Source organism: Macrotis lagotis, chromosome 2 (genome assembly GCF_037893015.1).
Source record: "Macrotis lagotis isolate mMagLag1 chromosome 2, bilby.v1.9.chrom.fasta, whole genome shotgun sequence".
Classification (NCBI taxonomy): Eukaryota; Metazoa; Chordata; class Mammalia; order Peramelemorphia; family Peramelidae; genus Macrotis; species Macrotis lagotis.
Window position 1 is genome coordinate 224,423,916 of NC_133659.1, and position 20,765 is coordinate 224,444,680.

General features: G+C 39.7%; 1 protein-coding gene across 1 annotated transcript in view; it reads right to left on the minus strand.

Moving 5' to 3' along the window:
- Positions 1-1,633: 1,633 nt before the first annotated feature.
- LOC141514291 (lysosomal alpha-glucosidase-like) overlaps positions 1,634-20,765 on the minus strand; it is a 37,758-nt gene continuing 18,626 nt past the window's right edge. The window contains 12 exon segments of the mRNA XM_074224989.1: positions 1,634-4,822; positions 5,925-6,077; positions 7,301-7,465; positions 8,204-8,353; positions 8,707-8,848; positions 10,157-10,305; positions 11,027-11,178; positions 15,658-15,791; positions 16,455-16,572; positions 17,181-17,265; positions 17,369-17,482; positions 18,553-18,663. Coding sequence (XP_074081090.1) covers positions 4,763-4,822; positions 5,925-6,077; positions 7,301-7,465; positions 8,204-8,353; positions 8,707-8,848; positions 10,157-10,305; positions 11,027-11,178; positions 15,658-15,791; positions 16,455-16,572; positions 17,181-17,265; positions 17,369-17,482; positions 18,553-18,663 — 1,533 coding nt within the window. The 3' untranslated portion in view covers positions 1,634-4,762.

Sequence of the window (20,765 nt, forward strand, 5' to 3'; positions counted from 1 at the left end):
TTGGACAGGGCCAGGATGAAAGGAGAGAGAGAATAGAATAGAGTGGAGGCATAGCTAGTAATAGCAACTGAGGGAAAAACATTGACTCAACTTCTCTGGTGGACTTATGATAGAGTACCCAGAGGCAGAGTCATTGAAATCTGAACACAGATGGAAGTAAATTTTTTTTCTCTATTCTTGAGGTTTCCCATCTTCCTGGGGGGGGAGGGTTATGTTTATTCTTATAATATTCAATTTACATCAATATATGGCATGGAAACAATGTAGAGACTGTCAGACAGCCTTCTCTGGGGGTGGGAGGCAAGGGAGGAGGGGGGAAAATTGTAGAATTCGGAGCCTTGCAAAAAATGATGGGTATATATTACTATTTTATATAATTGGAAAACAAAATGTAAAAATGTAAAAAAAAAAACCAGGATTGATAACTGACAAGATATGTGGGGTGAGGAAGAGTAAGAGATCCAGAACACTAAGGTTATGAATCTGCTTGACCAGGACAATAATCGAAAGAAACAGGGAAATTTGGCAAAGTGGAACTGGAGGAAGAAAGAGAATGAGTTCAATTTTGGATGAGAGATGCTTCTGGGATATCTAGTTCGAAAAGTAAAATGACCTGTGAGTAGGTGGAGGAGCAGTAGAGAGCACTGGGTTGGCTGTCAGAAGACTAAGTTTCTAAAGTTCAAATCCTGATATCTTTTTGTCTGATCTTGCTATTTCTTATACTTTATATTTCTTCCTTAAGGATATGATTTCTCTCTCATCATATTCAATTTGGATCAATGTATACCATGGCAACAATGTAAAGACTGGCAAATTGCCTTCTGTTGGGGGGTGAGGGGAGGGAGTAAGATGGGGGGGGATTGTAAAACTCAAAATAATTAAAATCTTTAATAAAAAAAAAGGAATAGAGTTCAAATCCTACTGGCTGGGTGAGCTTGGGCAAGTAACATAACCCCGTTTGTCTGTTTCCTCATCTGTACAATGAGCTGGAGAAGGAAATAGTAAATCTCTCCAGTTTCTTTGCCAAGGAAAACCTAAATGGGGGTTGGAAATGACAACAATCCTATATTATGCTTGTCAAAAACCAGACCAAGTCATAGCTACAGGAAGCAATGTTTTTCTTGATAAAATATGAATAGATTGCTCTGAGCACGGTTCCAATTTGACTTGGCAAAGTTTTGCATTTTTTACAGATTTAGAGGGAATAGATTAAGCAAAAGCATAAAAACGTCAAGGGATTTATAAAATGTTGTAGTTTTTATGTTTATATTTGAAAACAGTGACATATTTTATGTGCTAAGACATTTTCCCTCAAATGTCTGTGATTTCATAAAAATGTACTTGTCATATTGGTTCTAATTATCAAGGTTGCTTCAAGATATATCCATGTCGTATTTCCCTGATAGATCACAAGCTCCATGAGGGTAGAGGCTGCATTTATTAATTTTTATAACCTTTGTATCCCCAGAACTTGGCAATCTTGCAAAAAAAAGTACTTTTGCTGTTTTCTGAATGAGCAAATATTATAAAAGACTGTTTTTTGAACAACTGATCCAATTAAGATTATGTCTGACACATAAAATTTCCCTTCCCTCAGTCACCAATAGCAGCAGCAGAAACTTAATTCAAAATATCTTTTATTAGAACAACTGAATGAACTTCAAGGCAACTGATTATCATAATTTTATTTAGTATTTTATTTTTCCCCAATTCCATGTACGAAGAATTTTTAAGATTCCTTTTTAAAACTTGAGTTCAAAATTCTTTCCCTTCCCTTGTTCTCCACCCCCCCTCACTGAGAAAGCCAACAATTCAACACCAGGTATATATATATATATATGTGTAGTCATGGAAAACATATTCCATTAGTCATGCTGTGAAAGAAAACAGACCCAAAAAACCCCCCTCAAAATACCCTCAAGAAAAATAAAGAAAATTAAAAAAGCATGTTTCAATGCTTCAATCTGTATCTAGATACCAGTTCTTCATCCAGGAATGGAACTTCATCATAAGCCCTTCAGAACTGTCTTGGATTAATATATTGCTGAGAATAGCTAAATCATTCACAACTGATCATCTTACAATATTGCTGTTGTACATAACACAGTACATTTCACTTTGCATCAGTTCATGAAAGTCAAGTTTTTCTGAAATCATCCTATTCAACATTTCTAAGAGCACAGTATTCCATTACAATCACATAGCACAATTTATTCAAACATTCCCCAATGATGGGCATCCTCAGAAGATGCCTGCCAGAAAAGAGCTTCTATAAATATTTCTCTGTGAGTGTGTGTGTGTGTGTGTGTGTATGCATGCATGTCATTTTCCCTTTTTTTTAACAATGTCTTTTTGGACTGATATCTTATTGTCTGATCTTGTTATCTCTTATACTTTGTTTCTTCCTTAAGGATATGATTTCTCTCATCACACTCAATTTAGATCAATGTACAGCATAGAAACAATATAGAGAGACTGACAAATTGCTTTCTGCGGGGGGCTGGGGAAGTAAGATTGGAGGAAAAATTGTAAAACTCAGAATAAATAAAATCTTTAATTAAAAAATATCTTTTTGGATAGATCTAATAATAGCACTACTAGGTCAAAAGGTCTGTGTGGTTTTATAGCTCTTTGGGTTTAGTTCCAAAATGCTCTAAAGAATCAGTTTATAACAGTGCATGAACATCTAATTTTTCCCCACATTCCCTGCAACATCATTTTCCTTTTCTGTTCTATTAGTCAGTCTAACAGACATGAGGTAGTAATTCAGAATTGTTTCAATTTACATTCCTCCAACCAGCAATTAGAGCACCTTCTCAGATGACTACTGATAACATTGATTACTTCATCTGAAAACTATTCACATCTATTGATCATTTATCAATTAGGGAATGGCTCCTAATTTTATAAAATTTTTCCTTTGGCCAATTCTGCTTTTCAAGGCTTTCTCTTGGCTTTTTTGAATTTCTTTTCCCATTTGGCCTAGTCTATTTTCTTTTTTTTTTTGCAAGGCAAAAGGGGTTAAGTGGCTTGCCCAAGGCCACACAGCTAGGTCATTATTAAGTGCCTGAGGTCACATTTGAACTCAGGTACTCCTGACTCCAGATCGATCCACTGCACCACCTAGCTACCCCTATGCTTAATCTATTTTCAAAGTGTTATTTTCTTCAGTATTTTTTGCCTTTACCAAACTTGACTTTTTTTTTTGTGATTTTCTTACAACACTTTCATTTCTCTTCCCAATTTTTCTGCTACTTCTTATTTGATTTTTTCAAAATTCCTTCCAAGTTCTCCCTTAGCCTGAGTCCCATTCATGTTTCTTGAAGGCTTTGGTTTAATTACCTTCTGAGTATGTGCTTTGATCTTCCTTATCACTATAACTTTCTATGATCAGAGTTTTTCTGTTCTTTCCTCATTTTCCCCATCTATTTCTTGACTTTTAACTCTGATAAAATGGGGCTCTGCTCCCAGGGTTGAAGGCACACTGACTCAAATTTCAGGGGTCTTGTGCAGCTGGTTTTAGAGATATATTGCTAAGGAGAGGTGTGTTTACTATCCTCCTTACTCTGTGAGTGGCTTTTCTGGAAGTGTGGCTGCAAGCCCTGGTGCATTAGTTCTCTTCCTCAACATGTGATCCAGATTTGAATGTGGGCCAAGTCACATCTACTGCTCTGGTCCTGCCTCAGTGCAAACCAAGAGCACAATCTCCTTCCAGTCTACTGTTTGATCTCCTGTCTGTCTGTCTGTGGGCTGAGAGTTCCAGCCACTGCCACAGTGGCTGGTTCATTGCTCCACTCTTAGCTAGGTGCAACAGACTTTGCCTAATAATCTTCTAAGTTGTGTTTGGATGGAAACTTATTTCAATTCATCTTTTTGTGGGTTCTTCTGCTTCAGGAATTGTGCATTATTTAAAATTATTAGGAGTTTGGAGGGAGCTCAGGCAAGACTCTGCCTTTCCTCTGCCATCTTGACTCTACCTCTGATTACTATTATTTATAAATAGCCTAGGTACCCTGAACCCATTGACTAGATAACCCCCAACCACTGTTTAGAGCCAAAGCTCAACTAACAGCTAGAAGAGCAACCACCATGTAGACACATTTCGTGACTGCCATGACCTCTCCAAGACTAGAATAGATGCCCAAAGGAAAAGAAATCCAATGAATACCTTTTTAGTATATTTAATAGTCAGCCTTCTAGCAATATCTCAGATCTGAGGATAATAGGTGATATTAGAGTATTGCCTTCCCTGTTTGTCACATCCTGTCTCATTATTTACACAATGCCAGTGATTCTGTACTGGACAAGGTCCTTAGTTATAGGCTGGCAAACAGTGTCAAAGAGAAAAACCCAGGATCGGGATACTAAGCAACCACAATGTAGAAAAACATGCACAAATGCTATCCACTGCTACACAGAGAAATATGCAGAATGGACATGACCAATATGAGAATTTGTTTTGCTTGAATAAGCATATTCAATTACAATGGCTTTCTTTGTTTCTTCCTCAGTGGGATAGGTAAAGTGGGAGAGAAAAATAATTCCTTTTAATGGAAAAACACTAATTTTTAAAAAAGACATATGAATCATCATCAAAAGGCTGGTCTTCAAATGTAGACTAACCTGCCTTGTCACCTTCCTAAGTAGCAACACAAACATCCAAGGCCATGACATATATTGAACCAGTTATAGAAACTTATTTCTTTATGAGTTTTTTCTTCTTCCAAAAAAGTAAGGATTAAACATATCAGGATCCCTCCAGTTAGGACCAGCTGATGAGAAACTGTTCCACTACTGACAAAGACACAGGGATATCCAGAATCTGAAAAAAAAAAAAGCAGAATACAACTAAGATCATAAACAAGAAATCCTTACAGAGCAACTCAGAAGACAGTGTTCAGAATTTTTTTGCTTCAGACCCTTTTTGAGGATGATAAAAATATTGGGGATCTTTATATAAGGCAATTTGGAAGGAATTTTCCAGTTACCACATTTCCCCAGTTTACTCCTCAGTTCAAAAGGATATCTCTCTCTGTAAAGACTTGAAAAGAGGATATATGATTTCATAAGAATGGGGCTCTTTCCTGTTTTTTTTGTTTTGTTTTTGCAAGGCAATGGGGTTAAGTGACTTGCCCAAGGTCACACAGCTAGGTAATTATTAAATGTCTGAGGCTAGATTTTAACTCAGATCATTTTGATTCCAGGGCTAGTACTCTATTCACTGCATCAGCTAGCTGCCCTTCTCTCTCTCTCTCTCTCTCTCTCTCTCCTCTCTCTCTCTCTTTTTAAAGTATGGGGTTCTTGGGGACTAAACTTTTCTGCCAATGCATGCTAACACCTTTTCTGCCATTCTGTGGTCTCAGAGTTGCCTGGGCCATCAAGGTTAGGTAACTTGCCCAGAGCCACATGGCTAGTATGTATCAGAGGTAGAATTTCAACTCAGATCTTTCGAGGTCAGTTTAATTATATGCTAATATGCTTCTTTATGAGAACCTGTCATCTTTAATTATTTTACTGTTTTGAAAAACATAAGGCACTAATCATTTCTAATGCTTTACACATCAATGCCAGTATCTTAGAGAGCCTAGAAGAAAGATTAGCAAGCAATTCACTAAAAATAGGCCTTGAGATATGAAGGCCATAATTCCTTCACTCCACACCCCAGGGACTGAAGAGGCAAGTTAAATGTTTGCCCAGTGCACAGTAAGGATTTCTTGGTTGCTTCTTTGATCAAGTTTTAAAGCTTTCATAGACATAGTTTAGCAAGGTTTCTAAGGGGAGACATCAAGGATAACAAATTTCTGATCTGTTTTAGAATGGAAACTCTCAACAGACTATTTATAAACTTTTCTTCAAACACTGGAAATCAACTGCTCTGCAAGTCCCCTTTTAATCATTGCTATCTGGATTCTTAATTCTCTTGCCTTGGTATCAGCATCATAGGAAAAGTTGAAGACTGGGATGCCATTGGAGACAACCTGATGGGGGTTGCTGGTCACACCTAGAATGGTCACTTTTCTCAATTTCAGGTTGGTGCCCTCCTTGGTCACTTGTACCAGGTTATTCAGAATGACATTCTGTTTCAAGCAAAAGAGAAAGATAAAAGTGTTGATGTTAAGGAGAAGCGATTTGGTCCCAGGTACTTATGGGGTCAAATCAGAGTTTCACTAGTTTCAATGGGAAAATTATAGCCTTCCTGAAGTCGTTTCTTCCTCTGCATAAGAGGGGAAAATAATGTTGGACATCACCTTGATGTTGTGGGGGAAAAATCTGTAAAGTATAATCTCAATCAAGATGTGGGACACTTCTCCAAGATGCTCAAACAAAGTCAAAGTATCTCAGGTTCCTGGTGCTTCATCTTTTTCCAGACAAGGAAAGGCCTATCCACAATCCTTTAGAAATAGGTCCTATTATGACCAAAGGTCAATAAAACTGCATACCCCTTGATGCAGGGGAAAAGACCCACATGTACAAAACCCAACAAATGGGGAATGGCTGAACAAGTTGGTATATGAATGTAATGGAGTACTATTGTTCTGTAAGAAATTGTGAATGAGTAGACTTCAGAAAAACCTGGAAAGAATTACATGAACTGATGCTGAGTGAGTAGAACTAGGAGAACATTGTACACATTAACAGTAACATTGTGGGATGACAGATTTAGCTTTTCTCAGCAGTACAAAGGATCAAAGACAATTCTAAAGGACTTGTGATGGAAAATACCATCCACATCCAGAGAAAGAACTATGAAATCTTAACACAAACCAAAGGAATCCTATTTTCAATTTTTGAAACTTATTTTATGCTTTATGGTTTTCTCCCTCCTCAAGGTTTTTGTTTCCTTTTGTTCTGTTTTCATTCACAACATGACCAAAATGGAAATATGTTTAATATAGCTATATATGTTAAACTTGTATCAGATTGCTTGTCAACAAGGGGAAGGAATAGGGAAGAGAGGGAGGGAGAAAATTATGGGAACTCAAAAGGTTACCAAAAAAAATGAATGCTGAGAACTATCTTTGCATGTAATTGGAAAAATAAATAAATTTATATTAAAAAAAGGTTCCATTTCCCTTTGGGATAAGCTTTCTCTGCTGCTTCTATTAAACAAGAAGTCTAATTCTAGATACCTGCAGTCACTACTGTTAAGATGGGTATCCTCTTCTGATACATACTCACAACTCTTCAATCAATTCCATGTTCTAGATTTGAGATCAGGCACACCTGGTCATCTCCCCTCCCCTTCCCCCAAACCGGTTTCTACTTCTGCAACTGCTTTATCCCAGAATCAAGGACTCACATTGTTAGCCAGGAACGTGATTTGGGTATAGTGACCCCATTCCAGTGTCCCGAGGGTCTCTCCATCATCCCAGAACAGCTCCCCTTGGGCCATGCCACTTGGAGTTAAGGCCACAATCAAGGTCATTGGCTTATTGCGGGACTCTGTGGTGGTGAGGCCAGGATCCTGGTTCCAGGGAAAAAATCAGAGAGATGCTTCCTGAGATGCCTGGGACCCACTGCAATACACACTATGACTCAACAGGGCAACTTGAAAGGTAACATTTTTTAACAAGTACATCTGTCTCAAAGTAGGACTGGATGCCTTGGGAAACAATGGATTCTACTTAACTATCTTCAGGGGGAGACAGGATATAAATTATAGAGACTATTCTTGCCTCAGTTTTGGGGGCAGACAGATGACTTCTGAGATCCTTTCTGAGTTACTGGCAAAGTCAGATATTTACATACAACGCTTGCCTGGAAGGTAATAGATACTTAATAAATTACTAATTTTTTTATTGTTTTAAGACTGCCCTCACTCCTGCTTCTATCTCCTGTCCATGCTTTCCACAAAGCAGTAAGGGGAGACTCTATAGGTAGCCTGCAAAAGGACTCAAGTTACCGCTGGTTCCTTTTCTTACCCCCATGCCCTCCCCAAAAAAAAGTAAAACTTAGTTTCTCCTATAGACCATCTAACTGCCTTCTGATCTAATCCTATACTTTCTAACAGTGGAATCAGTTTGAAGGTATGGGGAAAATGTATGAGTCCCAACATGATCAGATGAGGAGAGACTAGGGCAAACAATATTAGTTGAACATAATTTCTTGTTTGATTTCTTGGGCAAGGTGATGATGGAAAGGGATTTCATAGCAGTCCTGGTAATGGATAAAGAGATTCAACCACTAACAACCCCTTCTGCACCTGCAGTGGAAGGATATACCCAGCCCGGAGGTGAATGTTGATCACTTCAAGTGGTGCTGACAGAGTGAACCACTGCCCTTTGCTATGGATGACTGAGTCATGGAGAGTAGAAGATGAAGGAGACAAGTCATTAAGGGGCTCCATTGGTACCTGGAGAGACAGACATAAAGTCAACAAGGCTTAAGCAGTGACAATGTCCCTGGCTCTATCAGGAGTCTGTCTGATTCTTTCCCTACCTGAGGGACAAACTAAATGCAGTATCGAAGTCCAGAATATGAGAATAATGCCTCCTACTGTTTACTGTAGCTGAATTTACTATAGGTTTTTAGGTCAATATGAGGTGCAAAGGAATAATATTTCTTTCCTGAAGTAGAGGAAAATGCTAATAATTTATTCTTTGAGTCACCCCAAAGGTCATCTGGCAAATGTGATACAGGTCATCCCATCTGAACTTTCTTCCTGACTTGTGAGTGAGGCCAGGGATTTAATGGTAACAGATTCACCTCCAAAAGTGGGTACCATGTACCGGCCGGAAAATAGCCATTCACTTCAGTCTTTCCAGCTTCAAGTACCGGAGTAATGAGGAGAACTTCCCCCCACAGGAACTGTCGGTCCAGTGTCCAGGTATTTCGGTCCAAGGGAAACCTATCAAAATGACACGTCTGATTGGTATATTGGGGAAGAGAAGTATTACATGAGCCAGGGAAGCTATGGGTTTTACCCACTAGGTAGCATCTGATTATGCATATTTTACAAATAAGAAAATTGGGTTTCAAACAGGGGAAATATTTTTTTCAGTTGCCTAACTACTTTGTGGCAGGTTAGAAGATGCTTTCCTGACTTCTAGTCTAGGGTTTTTCCTACTAAACTTTATTAGGTTTAAGAGTGACTCAATTTGAGTTAAGTCAACTTTCCTTTTGAGGAAAATCAAGGCGTTGAAAAGGAGAGATTGCAAAATAGGATCTCAACATTTGTGAGGCTTGGGATTATGTGGCAGCATGGTATTTTACTGATTGAAAGGAGGGGGAGGAGGTAAACCCAATGTCCACAGGCCAAGGTAAGCTTTGAGGTCCCCATGACCAAGGAAGGAAGAAAGAGGAAAATTGCTTACAGGCATGGCGGTGGTGTGGGACATAGACTATGTTTTAAAATACATACATATACACACACACACACATACACACACACACACACACACACAAATACAAAAAGCAATGAAAATGAGGAAACTTGAAGGCTTATATGAACTGATACAGAACAGAGAAATGTTATGACTATAAGCATGTAAACAAAAACAATAATCAAATACAGCTATTCCATTCCAATTTGTCTTTAAGGAAACTCAGTTGCTTCCATTTGGGGGAAGTTCAAGGATAGCAGGTGCACTGGTGTATACAGAAATAGTTGCTTTGTCAAGGGAATGTTTTAAAAATATTTTACAAAGTGTTTGAAGCAGGGGAAGTATGTTGGGGAATGAATGGAGTGCCTGAATTAAAATCTGGCCTCAGACACTTAACTAGCTGTGTGACCCCCAAAGGCAATAATCAATATTTAAATGTAAGAGATCACATATTTCTAGGAGGAAGCCTAAATTCTTGGAACAGGAGTAAAGAACCAGAGAAGTACTTGCTTTCTGCAACTGTGCTTTCCTGTTTCACTGATTCTGCCGAATAAATGTTTGAAATTACATTTTATGCCCTTTACCTGCTGTCAATGATTTGTCAGTGATACCACACATGCCTGAATAAAGCCAACCACACCAGCTACTTGCAACATCATGATCAACCTTATGACATAGTTCCCAACAACATGCCCAAATTTTAAAGCAGCCATCAACTCTACTTAACAGGGGAAGGAACCTAAAAGAGGAGAACAGGGTTCCAGAATGCAGGACTGCCTCAAAGCCAGAGTCACAACCAGCCTGTTCCATCCCCCTTTCACAGGAATACTTACTCCAAAAACAAGGGCCGAGCCACAGTCTCTCCACGAGAATGAGCTTTGTAGAACAGGGTATAGAGATAGGGCAGGAGCATGTAGCGCAAAATAAAGGCTTTCCTCATTGCCTGCTGAGCCTCTTCACTGAAGACATACGGCTCCTGGGGCTGCAAAGGAGGAAGCAGTGAGGGGCAGGGGGGGCCCTCTGGTCCCTAAGTCTCACTGACTATTGCAGAGCTCTTCTCAGATGGAGGGGGAACAAGTTATTTAAAAAGCTTGAGGAGTCTCTGGAAGTAGGAAGAAGGGGTGGTCAAGCTATGTTTATTTACGGTCCTTTTGTATGGTTCACTCAGTATCCACATTCTCCTAGCTGACTGTAACTAGTAGAGATCCTCCCTCCACAGCTGGAGATGGTTGCCAGATGTTAGCACCCAGCCACACACACACACACACACCCCAACTATAGAGGGGAAGCTAGAGCCTCATACCCCTTGCCAAGTATGTCCTTCTTTCCAACCCTCTAAGTCTTTTGGATTCTCCAGACCACATTTCCAAGTCTAAGGCAGATATGTTAGAAGTAAAAGCATGGAAGGCCTTTCAGCCCAGACCATATCCTCCTTTTGTCAATCAACTGTTTTTCAGGAGTGTCTGACTCTTTGAGATTCCATTTGGTTTTCCCAGCAAAGATACCAGGGGGTTTTGTCATTTCCTTTTCCAGCTCATTTTACAGATGAGGAAACTGAGGCAAACAGGGCTAAATGACTTGTTCAGAGTCACACAGCTAGTATGTATGTTTAAGGTTGGATTTAAAATTGGGAAGTTGGTCTTCCTGACCTCAGACCTGTCACTCTCTCCACTGTACCACTTAGTTGCCCTTATCTTCCTTACCTGGTTATATTTGTTATTGTGGTTCCTCATGAAGGGATAGAAGGCCCCCAGTTGGGTCCATCGCACACACAATTCTTCTGAAGTATTGCTCAAGAAGCCACAGATGTCTGCTCCCACCAGAGGTACCCCGAACAAGTTAAAGAGGAGAACCCCTTTAGGGAATGAGGAAAAAAAAATCTATGATAAGGTGCCAGAATTGTTCAAGGTAATTACTGACTTATCACCAAGGATTCCCACTGTAGATTGCCTCCTCTACCCATGCCCTAGACAAAGAAGGCATCATGGTATGTTTATCTAATGAATTAATCTTCATTAAGGCCTGCAAAAAAGAGAGAAAATATGACTCTTATTCTCTCCACCTCTCTCAACAATCCCTTCCCAATGATTACTAATAAGTTATTTGTCCTCTGTAGGTAGATGACTTACATTCAGTAGAACTGAAGAAAGAAGGGTCATGATGAGTCATTTTTGGTACACAAGATTTACATGGGATGAACCATGGGATGTTGTTTTGAGACAGAAGGTCAGAATGAGGGACATAAACAGTCTGTATTTACAGATAAATATGAAGCTAACCATTTGGAGATTACATCTATGACTGGACTTGTTAGTACATATTTCTTTTTTGTTGATTAGACATTTCAATATTCCCTCTGACCCCATTTAAAGTTTTCTTAGCAAAAATACTAGAGTTTTTTTTTTTTTGCCATTTCTTTGTCCAGCCCTTTTGATAGATGAGGAAACTGGTATAAACTGGGTTCAGTGATTTGCCCAGGGTCACACAGCTAGTTAAGTGTCTGAGGCCTGATTTTAATTCAGGAAGATGAGTCTTCCTCATTCCACGCCAGTCCTCTATGTATTATGGCACCACCTAGTTGCCTACCTATTTTCTAACTTCCACATTAAGTGAAACCTAAGAGCCAGTTGTTAGCTCTAGGGAGTTTTGGGTGGAATCCAGTAAGGTAGTATCACAAGATGATGAGGATACTAGAGCATGCTCAATCACCTGGCTGGAAGGTGGGGAAGGGAAGAAGATTGCCATTACTCAGATAATAAAGGTCACTGTCCCAGTCCTGGTTCTTTTCAGAAATCAGGTATAAAGACATTCTTGACTTGACATCTACTGCTACTCATGAAAGCTGTGTTTGATTTATGCTATGTCCTGAACTATCTAAGAAAAAAAATCACTTTGGCTGAACAAAATATGCTGCTTCTCAAGGACCAAAGATCCCGCCTAGGAGGAGACTGAAGCCTCCAGTCTTCATTGGGACTGGGTTTGGAGATTCAATCTGCCTACAAACCAACTAAAAAAAATAAAACCTCAACTTTCCAATACTTCCAAGTATTCATGGAGGTGGAATCTGTTAGCAAAGCATCTAAGAAAATAAAAGAGTACTTCATCATTCCATAACCATAATGCATTTTGACATTGGTCCTTTTCCTCAAGGCCTCAGCCTCTCACCCCAGAAGTTCACACTCCATGACAGCGGGGGTTGGGGGGGTGTCACTCTTGGAGTCCCTTACATAGTAAATGATTATAAAAGTATTTGTTGAGTTGAATAGAGCAGCTTAGCACAGTACAGGGCTGATAGTAATACCAATTTCCTGGCCCAGGTGTGCCAATAGTTGTGGCTGAAAAATGAGATGAAACAGACAAAAAGGAAGTATCTAAGAAAAAAAGGATTGATTTCTTATCCTTTTCCTTCCAGGAATTCATGCAACAGCAACAATTTGGAAGAAACAGCAGCAATAACCCATGCTTGGTTTGATCTGTAATAACTTATCTCCAGAAATGAACTGGAGCAAACAAAACTCTCTGTTAGATCTTCTGGAAAAGTCTATGCAAACTTTGATAAGGCTGGAATTCCTGTTCTTTGTTTTTAATCACAAAATTATTATTATAGTGTACAAAGTGGTAGGTTAGGCATCAGAAAATGAGTTAAAATTTTAGTCAAAACAGTAATTAACTAGTGGTATGGCTTGAAGCCAGTCATTTCATCTGCCTGGGCACTGGCTTCCTCATTTATAAAATGAGGGATGTGGACCAGATGACTTCTAATCTCTCTTCCAGATTTAACATTTTGTGAATATGTCACAATAATGAATAATATTTATATAACCTGTGTATCATTTTTTTAATTCTCAGTGTTCCGAGGAAAAAGGTAGAGAAGGCAATGGGTAGCTCAGTGCATAAAGTACTGGAGCTAGATTTAAGAGGACCCGAGTTCAAATCCAACCTTACTAGCTGTGTTACCCTGGGCAAATCACTTCTGTCAGCCTCAATTTTTTCATCTGTAAAAATGGGAATAACAACAGTACTCACCTTCTGGGATTGTTGGATCAAATGAGAATATTTGTAAAGCATTTTGCAATCCTTTAAGCACCGTAAAAATGCTAACTGTTATTATGGTTCCTCTCCATTCACAAACTTTCATTTATTTTATTATTATTTGTATTTTTTTTTTTGCAAGGTCCAGGGTCATACAGAAAGTAAGTGTCAAATGTCTGAAGCTGGATTTGAACTCAGGTTCTCCAGACTCCAGGGATGGTGCTCTATCTACTGCACCACTGAGCTGCCCCTAAAAACTTTTATCAATAGCAACCCAAGAGTGACGTGTAAAGCCTTTTCTTCACAAACCTCAATTAGGAAGTAGTTCAAATAGTACTGTCCCCATCATACAGATGGCAAGAAGAAGGTTCAGAGAAAAGGCTACATAAACCTCTGAAGGCCTAAGGTAGGAATCAATCCTGGGCCTCTGAATTCCAGGCCTATTTTTTTCTGATTATATCATGGAAAACCTCCATAATTCTTGTTTAAAGGGAGAAATTAAATTTTAAATCAATATTTATCAAGTGCCCATGTACAAGGAACTATATGCAATTATCTCTGGAATCTCAGGACCACAGTCCCTAGGTGTCTCAGCTGGCCTCCAGTTCTACATGCCACCTTCACCTAGTTCTTGCCAAGTTTTCCCTGGCTTTTCTTGGACTGGTCAGGCTGGCACTGGGGCCGAGAACCCTCAAACAGAACCCTCAGGTGGAGGGCACTGCTAAGCACTCAAGGAAGGGGGGTAGAAAACAAGTACCGGAATTCTCTCTGCTATGGGAAGGTCGGCTTTAGGTCAGAATTAGAGCTATATTGGAAGATGAGGGCCAGGGACCTGCCTTTTGAATCTCGTAAAATATGAGATAATGGAATCTCACAACAATCCTGTATGTTTATGTGAGTCAAACCAGGACTATAATGACGCATTCCACAGTGTCTAGTTAGTAGTTCTTATAACCCTTCTGATAATGCACAATATAAAATACACAGAGGTCTGGAGGTGTCATACCAACAGGGGCACTGGACAAGGAGATGAGTTTGAATTCTGCCTTGGGGGCAGCTAAGTGGTACAGTAAATAGAGTACCAGCCCTAGAGTCAGGAGGACCTGAATTCAAATACAGCCTCAGACACTTAATAATTACCTAGTTTGTGTGACCTTGGGCAAGTCACTTAACCCCATTGCCTTGCAAAAAAAAAAAACAAACAAAAAAAAGAATTCTGCCTTAGATACTGCATATGTCACTTAACCTCTCCCATCCTTAGTTTCTTGATCTGAAGCATGAGGTAATAGTACTTAACTCACAAGATTCTTAGAATCAAATGACATCTCATAAAGTACTTTGCAAACCATAAAGTGTTATATAATTGTTAGCTAACATAATTAATGTTTTAATATAAAGATAAGATCCTATAATCCCCTGTCTTATTAGGCTTTTTTAAGCACAGATGCTACTTTTTTCTTTTTAATGAATTAACTTTAATTGCTAGGGAATGCATCAAGGGAAGCAAAAACTATTGTTTTTTCACCAAAGTACCTTTTTCAAAGTCATTTCCTTTTACAACATTCAGTATATTTAAAGACAATGAGGGGCAGCGAGGTGGCACAGTAGATAGACCACTGGCCCTAGAGACAGGAGGACTTAAGTTCAAATCCAGCCTCATAGACACTTAATAATTGCCTAGCTGTGTGAGCTTGGGCAAGTCACTCTTAACCCCATTGCCTTAAATAAAAGAAAAAAATAAATTCAGTAGGATTCAGTAGGAGAATTCAGTAGGATATATATATATATATATATATATATATATATATATATATATGTATATATGTATGTATATATGTATGTATATATATATATGCAATTTATTACCTCATCTCTAAAGTGAAAAAAAATCTCTCCCAGAAGCTCCTATAATTTTCATAGCTACCCAAATTAAGTAGTTTTTTAAAAATAGCACTTTATTTCCTAAAGATTTTTTGCAACCTGGCCAGAGATAGAAAAAAAAATCAAAAGTTTTTGCTCAGACTTGCTTACCATCCCATCTAGCCAATCACTTCCCTACAGTCTCTTTAGCATCATCATGAACCTTCTTTAGCATCATCATGAACCACCTCTGAGCTGCCATCTACCAGGATAGCAGGCTCTGATTCAAGACTGGAAGCATCTGAACTGCACAGATAATGGATGACTGAAGAAACCTATTCTTTAATAACCCCCTTGTTTGAGCCAGCATCCCAAGACCTGAGGTTGGGTGGTGAATGGCAAGGTCTTACCAGAGCTCCCAGGCAAGTCCCTTGGCTCTTACCTGGTACAGAGTAGTACAGCTGTTCCCAGTTGCTATCCACATCTCCTGTCCAGTGACCAGCATAACGGCCATGGCCAGCAAAAGTCGATCGGGATATCACAAAGGGGCGCAGTCCCCGAACCTTCACCAGGGCACTGTGAGGGGAGCAGGTGTTTGAGAGTGGGGTTCTCATTTACTCCCAGACCCTCCCTCTGTGCCTCGGTATGAATCAATAAATCTGAAATTTAAACCCCAGAACTTGTTTACTCTAGGCATCAGTCCCTTAGCTCTCCCCACAATCCATTCCCAAGTTCTAGATGACTCCACTGACAGAGACGACTCCACTGACAGAAATACCTATCACCTCAGCCTAAGGTACACTGCAGGCATTTTTGGGTTAAGTTAGCTGTACCTAGGGAGGAGAGTGTCCTGTGGTATTTACTATACATAAAGGGAATATTTAAGGCTAGTTAGGGCATACACATGCTCTGGTCTAACCTCTGATCCTAAACATAATTCATCCTCTTTAACACTCCTACTTGTGATAACTTGAATAACAGTCGCCGCCCCCCACCTCAAGGTCTGTTTAGTTGGATCATTCCATTTTTCAGTTTTTCAGAAAAGACAGACCTGCCCCTTTCCCACCCAATCTAACAACAGACAGGTAGAACTTTCTGAGGTGAGGGGCTGGGGAAGGGTAGAGGGCACTGCCTGCTTCTCTTAACCCTAGATCACCTACTTATGATATTAAAGGGGCAAGGAAGAAGCAGAGGGCATGGGAGAGGGGAGGGTCAGAGGGACAGATCTGCTTCCCTTACTCATGGGAGGCAATGGCTTCAGTCAGTCCATACAGAGTGTGCAAATTGTAGTGAGAAGACAGGTACTGACGACTGGAGGCACAGATGGTCGCTGCATTGAGGGCACCTCCAATCACACCTGCAGTGAAAAAGCCAGAGGATGGTGTACTGCTCAAACCTCAAAGACCAGGGCAAATCCAAACTCTGGTCACCCACCCACCCCTTGGCTCCTTTGGCTTTGGCATAAACCCAAGTCCTCTCTCTATGGAGGAATTTCTCTTTGTCAGTCATTTCAGTTATGTCCAGTTCTTCAGGTCTCCTTTTGGGGTTTTCTTAGCAAGGATCCTGGAGTGATTTGCCATTTCCTTCTGCAGCTCATTTGACAGATTAAGTGATCTGCCCAGGATCACAGTTAGCACATGAGGCTGGATTTGCACTTAAGTCTTCCTGATGCCAGGCCTAGCTGCCTTTATTCAGGAATTAATTCTTACATACTCTGTAGATGAGCAGTTTAAAGCTCTCTCCTAGGTCTCTCACTTCCTGTGCCTTCCTGATGCAAACACTTCTCTAGTTACCCAGATTATCCATTGTTGGTTAAACTCAACTGGTTACAGCTGGTGAGGAAGTGGAAAGGGGTCAAACATAACCAAAAAGACCCAACAACATGCCAGATGGATGGGGCCTGGGCACCTCAAGATGCTCAGCTGGGATAGCGGAAGCATGGGGTGAGGGGGGGGAAGTAATTACCTGGTACATAGGGAGGATTTTCTAGCTCATTGTTGGGGCAACCTTGCACAGAGCCTCTTACAAAATTAGACGGCTCATTCATGTCCTGGAAAGACAGAACAGCTACTCAGGATGGTGTATAGAGCAGGGTTAACTAATGCAGACACCTATGCTATTAGCAGAAAATGTAGAAAAGGCCGGCCACTTACAATCCACATGCCATCAAAGGGAACTTGAGTGTGGAACTCCTTCACCATGTCATACCACCAGTCCTGGGTATGGGGGTTGGTGAAGTCGGGGAAGGCAGTTTCCCCAGGCCAAACCTGGAAAGCAAAGGAAATGGAGACAAAGGGAGGCCATCTAAGTCTCAGCTCCAAAGAGACTAAAGTCAGGCCCCTGAGGCTTCAACTACAAACTGCTTGGGAGGAACCTCAGATTTTCATTCAGCCACAATTTCTAAGTCAGGGCAGGACAACTCGGCCTCCAACCTCAGGGAGAAAAGCCACAACTCCTTTAAACAGAAGCATGTCACTATGTCAGCTCAGGCAGGGACTTTATTCCTCTTCTATCCTCACCATCATCTGGTACAGTGCCTCCCATCTAAGGACTCAACAAGTAATCACTGAATGAATGACTGCATATCACAAAGGATAATATAACAATAGCTATCATGTATCCAGTACTTTAAAGTTTGTGAAACTCTTCATATGCTATTTCATTTAATTTGATCCTCACAACATCTCTATGAGGGAAGAACTATTATCCCCATTTTAGAGATGAAGAAACCGAGGCAGGGAACAGTTAAGTGACTCCCCTAGGGTCATATAGCAATTGCCTACATCAGGATTTGAACCCAGGTCCTTCTGACTCTATCTGCTGACTACAGTCTGCCTGGAAGTTGTCTAGATAACTGAGCTGGAGGATCCAGACTTAAGGGAATGTTCTCCCACACTCTGCAATTCTCAAAGGAATCACTTCACCCACTGTGTGACTGTGTTCACTCTTATCTGGCACATGGTAGTTCACTTGACCGTTTGGTTGACAAATTTAAAGGGCTATATAGAGATCCTTTAAAGGAAGGGACAAAGTCTGATCAAATGAGCACTACAGGTCAAGAAAGAGAAAAGTATTTACTCAAGACATGGAGTATAGATAAGAGACTTCATGGTTTTCTCTCCACATCTATACACTTCAAGAAATGGATCCCCTGTGTTAAGGGACCAAGGTTTTTTGCTACATACAGGTTATGACTCAGATTTCCAAACTGCATCCTTGTTGATTACCAGCATTAACATCTAAATATTCTGACCATCTCTCTGGACTTCCACACCCCTTCCCCTTGACCCCAAGCCTTCATGTTCTACAACACTGCTACTCCCATTCCAGCTTCCACCTTTCCAATCAGAGGCTGCCCTGTCTCATTGGTGATGAACACCCCTCTCTTCAGGCCTTCATCATAGGGTCTGTAGCTCCCGGCAGGACCAGAGCTGCTGATGGCTGGATCCTAATGGAGACAGAAAGAATATGGCTCATTTCCTGTGGATTTGATGGAGAATGGTCACAAGTTTTCACATTGTTCCTTCTCTTCCCCTCTGAAATGGTAGCCTTTAAGTCAGAATTTAGGGGGACTCGACACCATGATTTGCCTCCCTGGCCCAAGGTCCTTGAGAGATCCCATTCTTCTTCAGTGGTCATCTAAGGCATGATGCATTTATTCAAACACCAGTTGGGGGAAATAATAGTGGTTATCATTAAAAACAGCCTTCTCATATGATCTCTCCAACTACTTTAATTATTACCATTTTAGATGTAGGAAAACTGAACAGGAAGGTGAAAAAGACTTGCTCAGAATCACACAGTTAATACATGACACAGATAGAACTTGAACTCTGGTCTTCAAGAATCCAAACATAACATTTTCTCCACTATGCCATCTTGACTGTTCCTCCTGAACAGAGGTACCAAAATAGCTATAATCATAATGAAAAACCTGAAGGAGAGAGTATAATTCCAAGTTTAACTGTCAGAGACAGAAGTCACTGCCTTGACTTCACCCCTGGATGACCCATCATCAAGTATTCTTCATCTATCAACAGGTCAATATTGTTAATGTGCTACAGTACATCAATAACAGTCCAAGGTAATGTGAGGGCATAGGGCAACTAAGGGAAGAACGATGGTATTTGGAGGTTGTTTCTCAATTTCTGTATTATCTGGTGCTTTAAAAAACCTTTTCTCCATTACTCCATTCTCCATTTGAAATAAGGAAAAAGAATCCATGTTGATCCAAGTGAGATACTCTGATAAAAAGCTTAGAGGTATGAAAAGGCTAAAATGATTTGCTAACATGAGGTTTTGGAGACTAGTAATTCCAGCAGTCTAGATAATCAAAAGTTGTAATACAGATATACACATGCTTCACTTACACAACAGACAATTTCCTGAAAATTATCTATAAAGTTAAAGTACTATAATTCATATAATATTTAAAGAATGGGAAAGCTTGATTTAAAACATTTTTTGAGTTTAGAAAAGTATCTGAAAATACAATGAATTCTATTTCTTTCTCTGTTAAAAGAAAGATTAGGGGGATTATAACAGATGACCTCTATGATCATTTCCAGCTCTGAAATTCTGATTCTTTGATCCCTTTTCCTGGTTTTTGTTAAAAAAATGCATTAATAGATAATCACAATTAGTGTCTGCAAGCCATTTGTGTTTTTTGTTACTTCAAGTTACATGTGTTTATCATCTGAATCTCCATTTTCTTTAGTGTTGGCTTGTTTTCAATTTTTTTTGCTATTGGAAATAGTGATACCATTTACCCCTTTGTATATTGTTTTATCTTTTAGAGTTATTCCCTGGAAGAATATAGCTACTAAAGAATGATCATTTTTTTTTAAATTCAGTCAAAAGGCTTGAAATAGTTTCACAGGGAATAAATTGCTAGTGAAAAAGAAAACTATCTCACCATATCAGCACTAATTTTTCATCAGATTTTTGTGTAAAGTATGCCAGTACTACATATCTTTAAACCTAATGTTGTTCATCAATCTTTGATCTACGGCTACTGTGATCATAGGGAGAATGAAGGTAAGTTCCTTAAGGATTTGAAGATTTCTGAATCCGCAAGAAAATGCTAATTAAGCATGGGGCAGAATTGCAGTCCATCTTTAAGGAATTAATATTCTAAAGATGATTTAAGGATAAGTGCTAGAACTCTATATCTCTGAAATGTTACATAGAACATTTAAAAGTTACAAAGGAATAGTGGGAAAGCACTGGCCTTCCAGACCTGGGTTTAAATTCCAGTTTTGTTTTATAATACCTGCATATTAAAGGTGACAGTATTAGGCAAATAATTTAAATGCTCTAATTCTCAAATTTCCCTATCTGTAAAATGAGGGGTTGGACTAAATGACCTCTCAGGACCCTTCCAGCACTATATCTATCTATGTTCACAATATGCTTTTTGTTTTGTTTTGGTTTTTTTGCAAAGCAATGAGGTTAAGTGACTTGCCCAAGGTCATACAGCTAGGTAATTATTAAGTGTCTGAGGCTGGATTTGAATTCAGGTCCTCCTGACTTCAGGGCCGGTGTACTGCG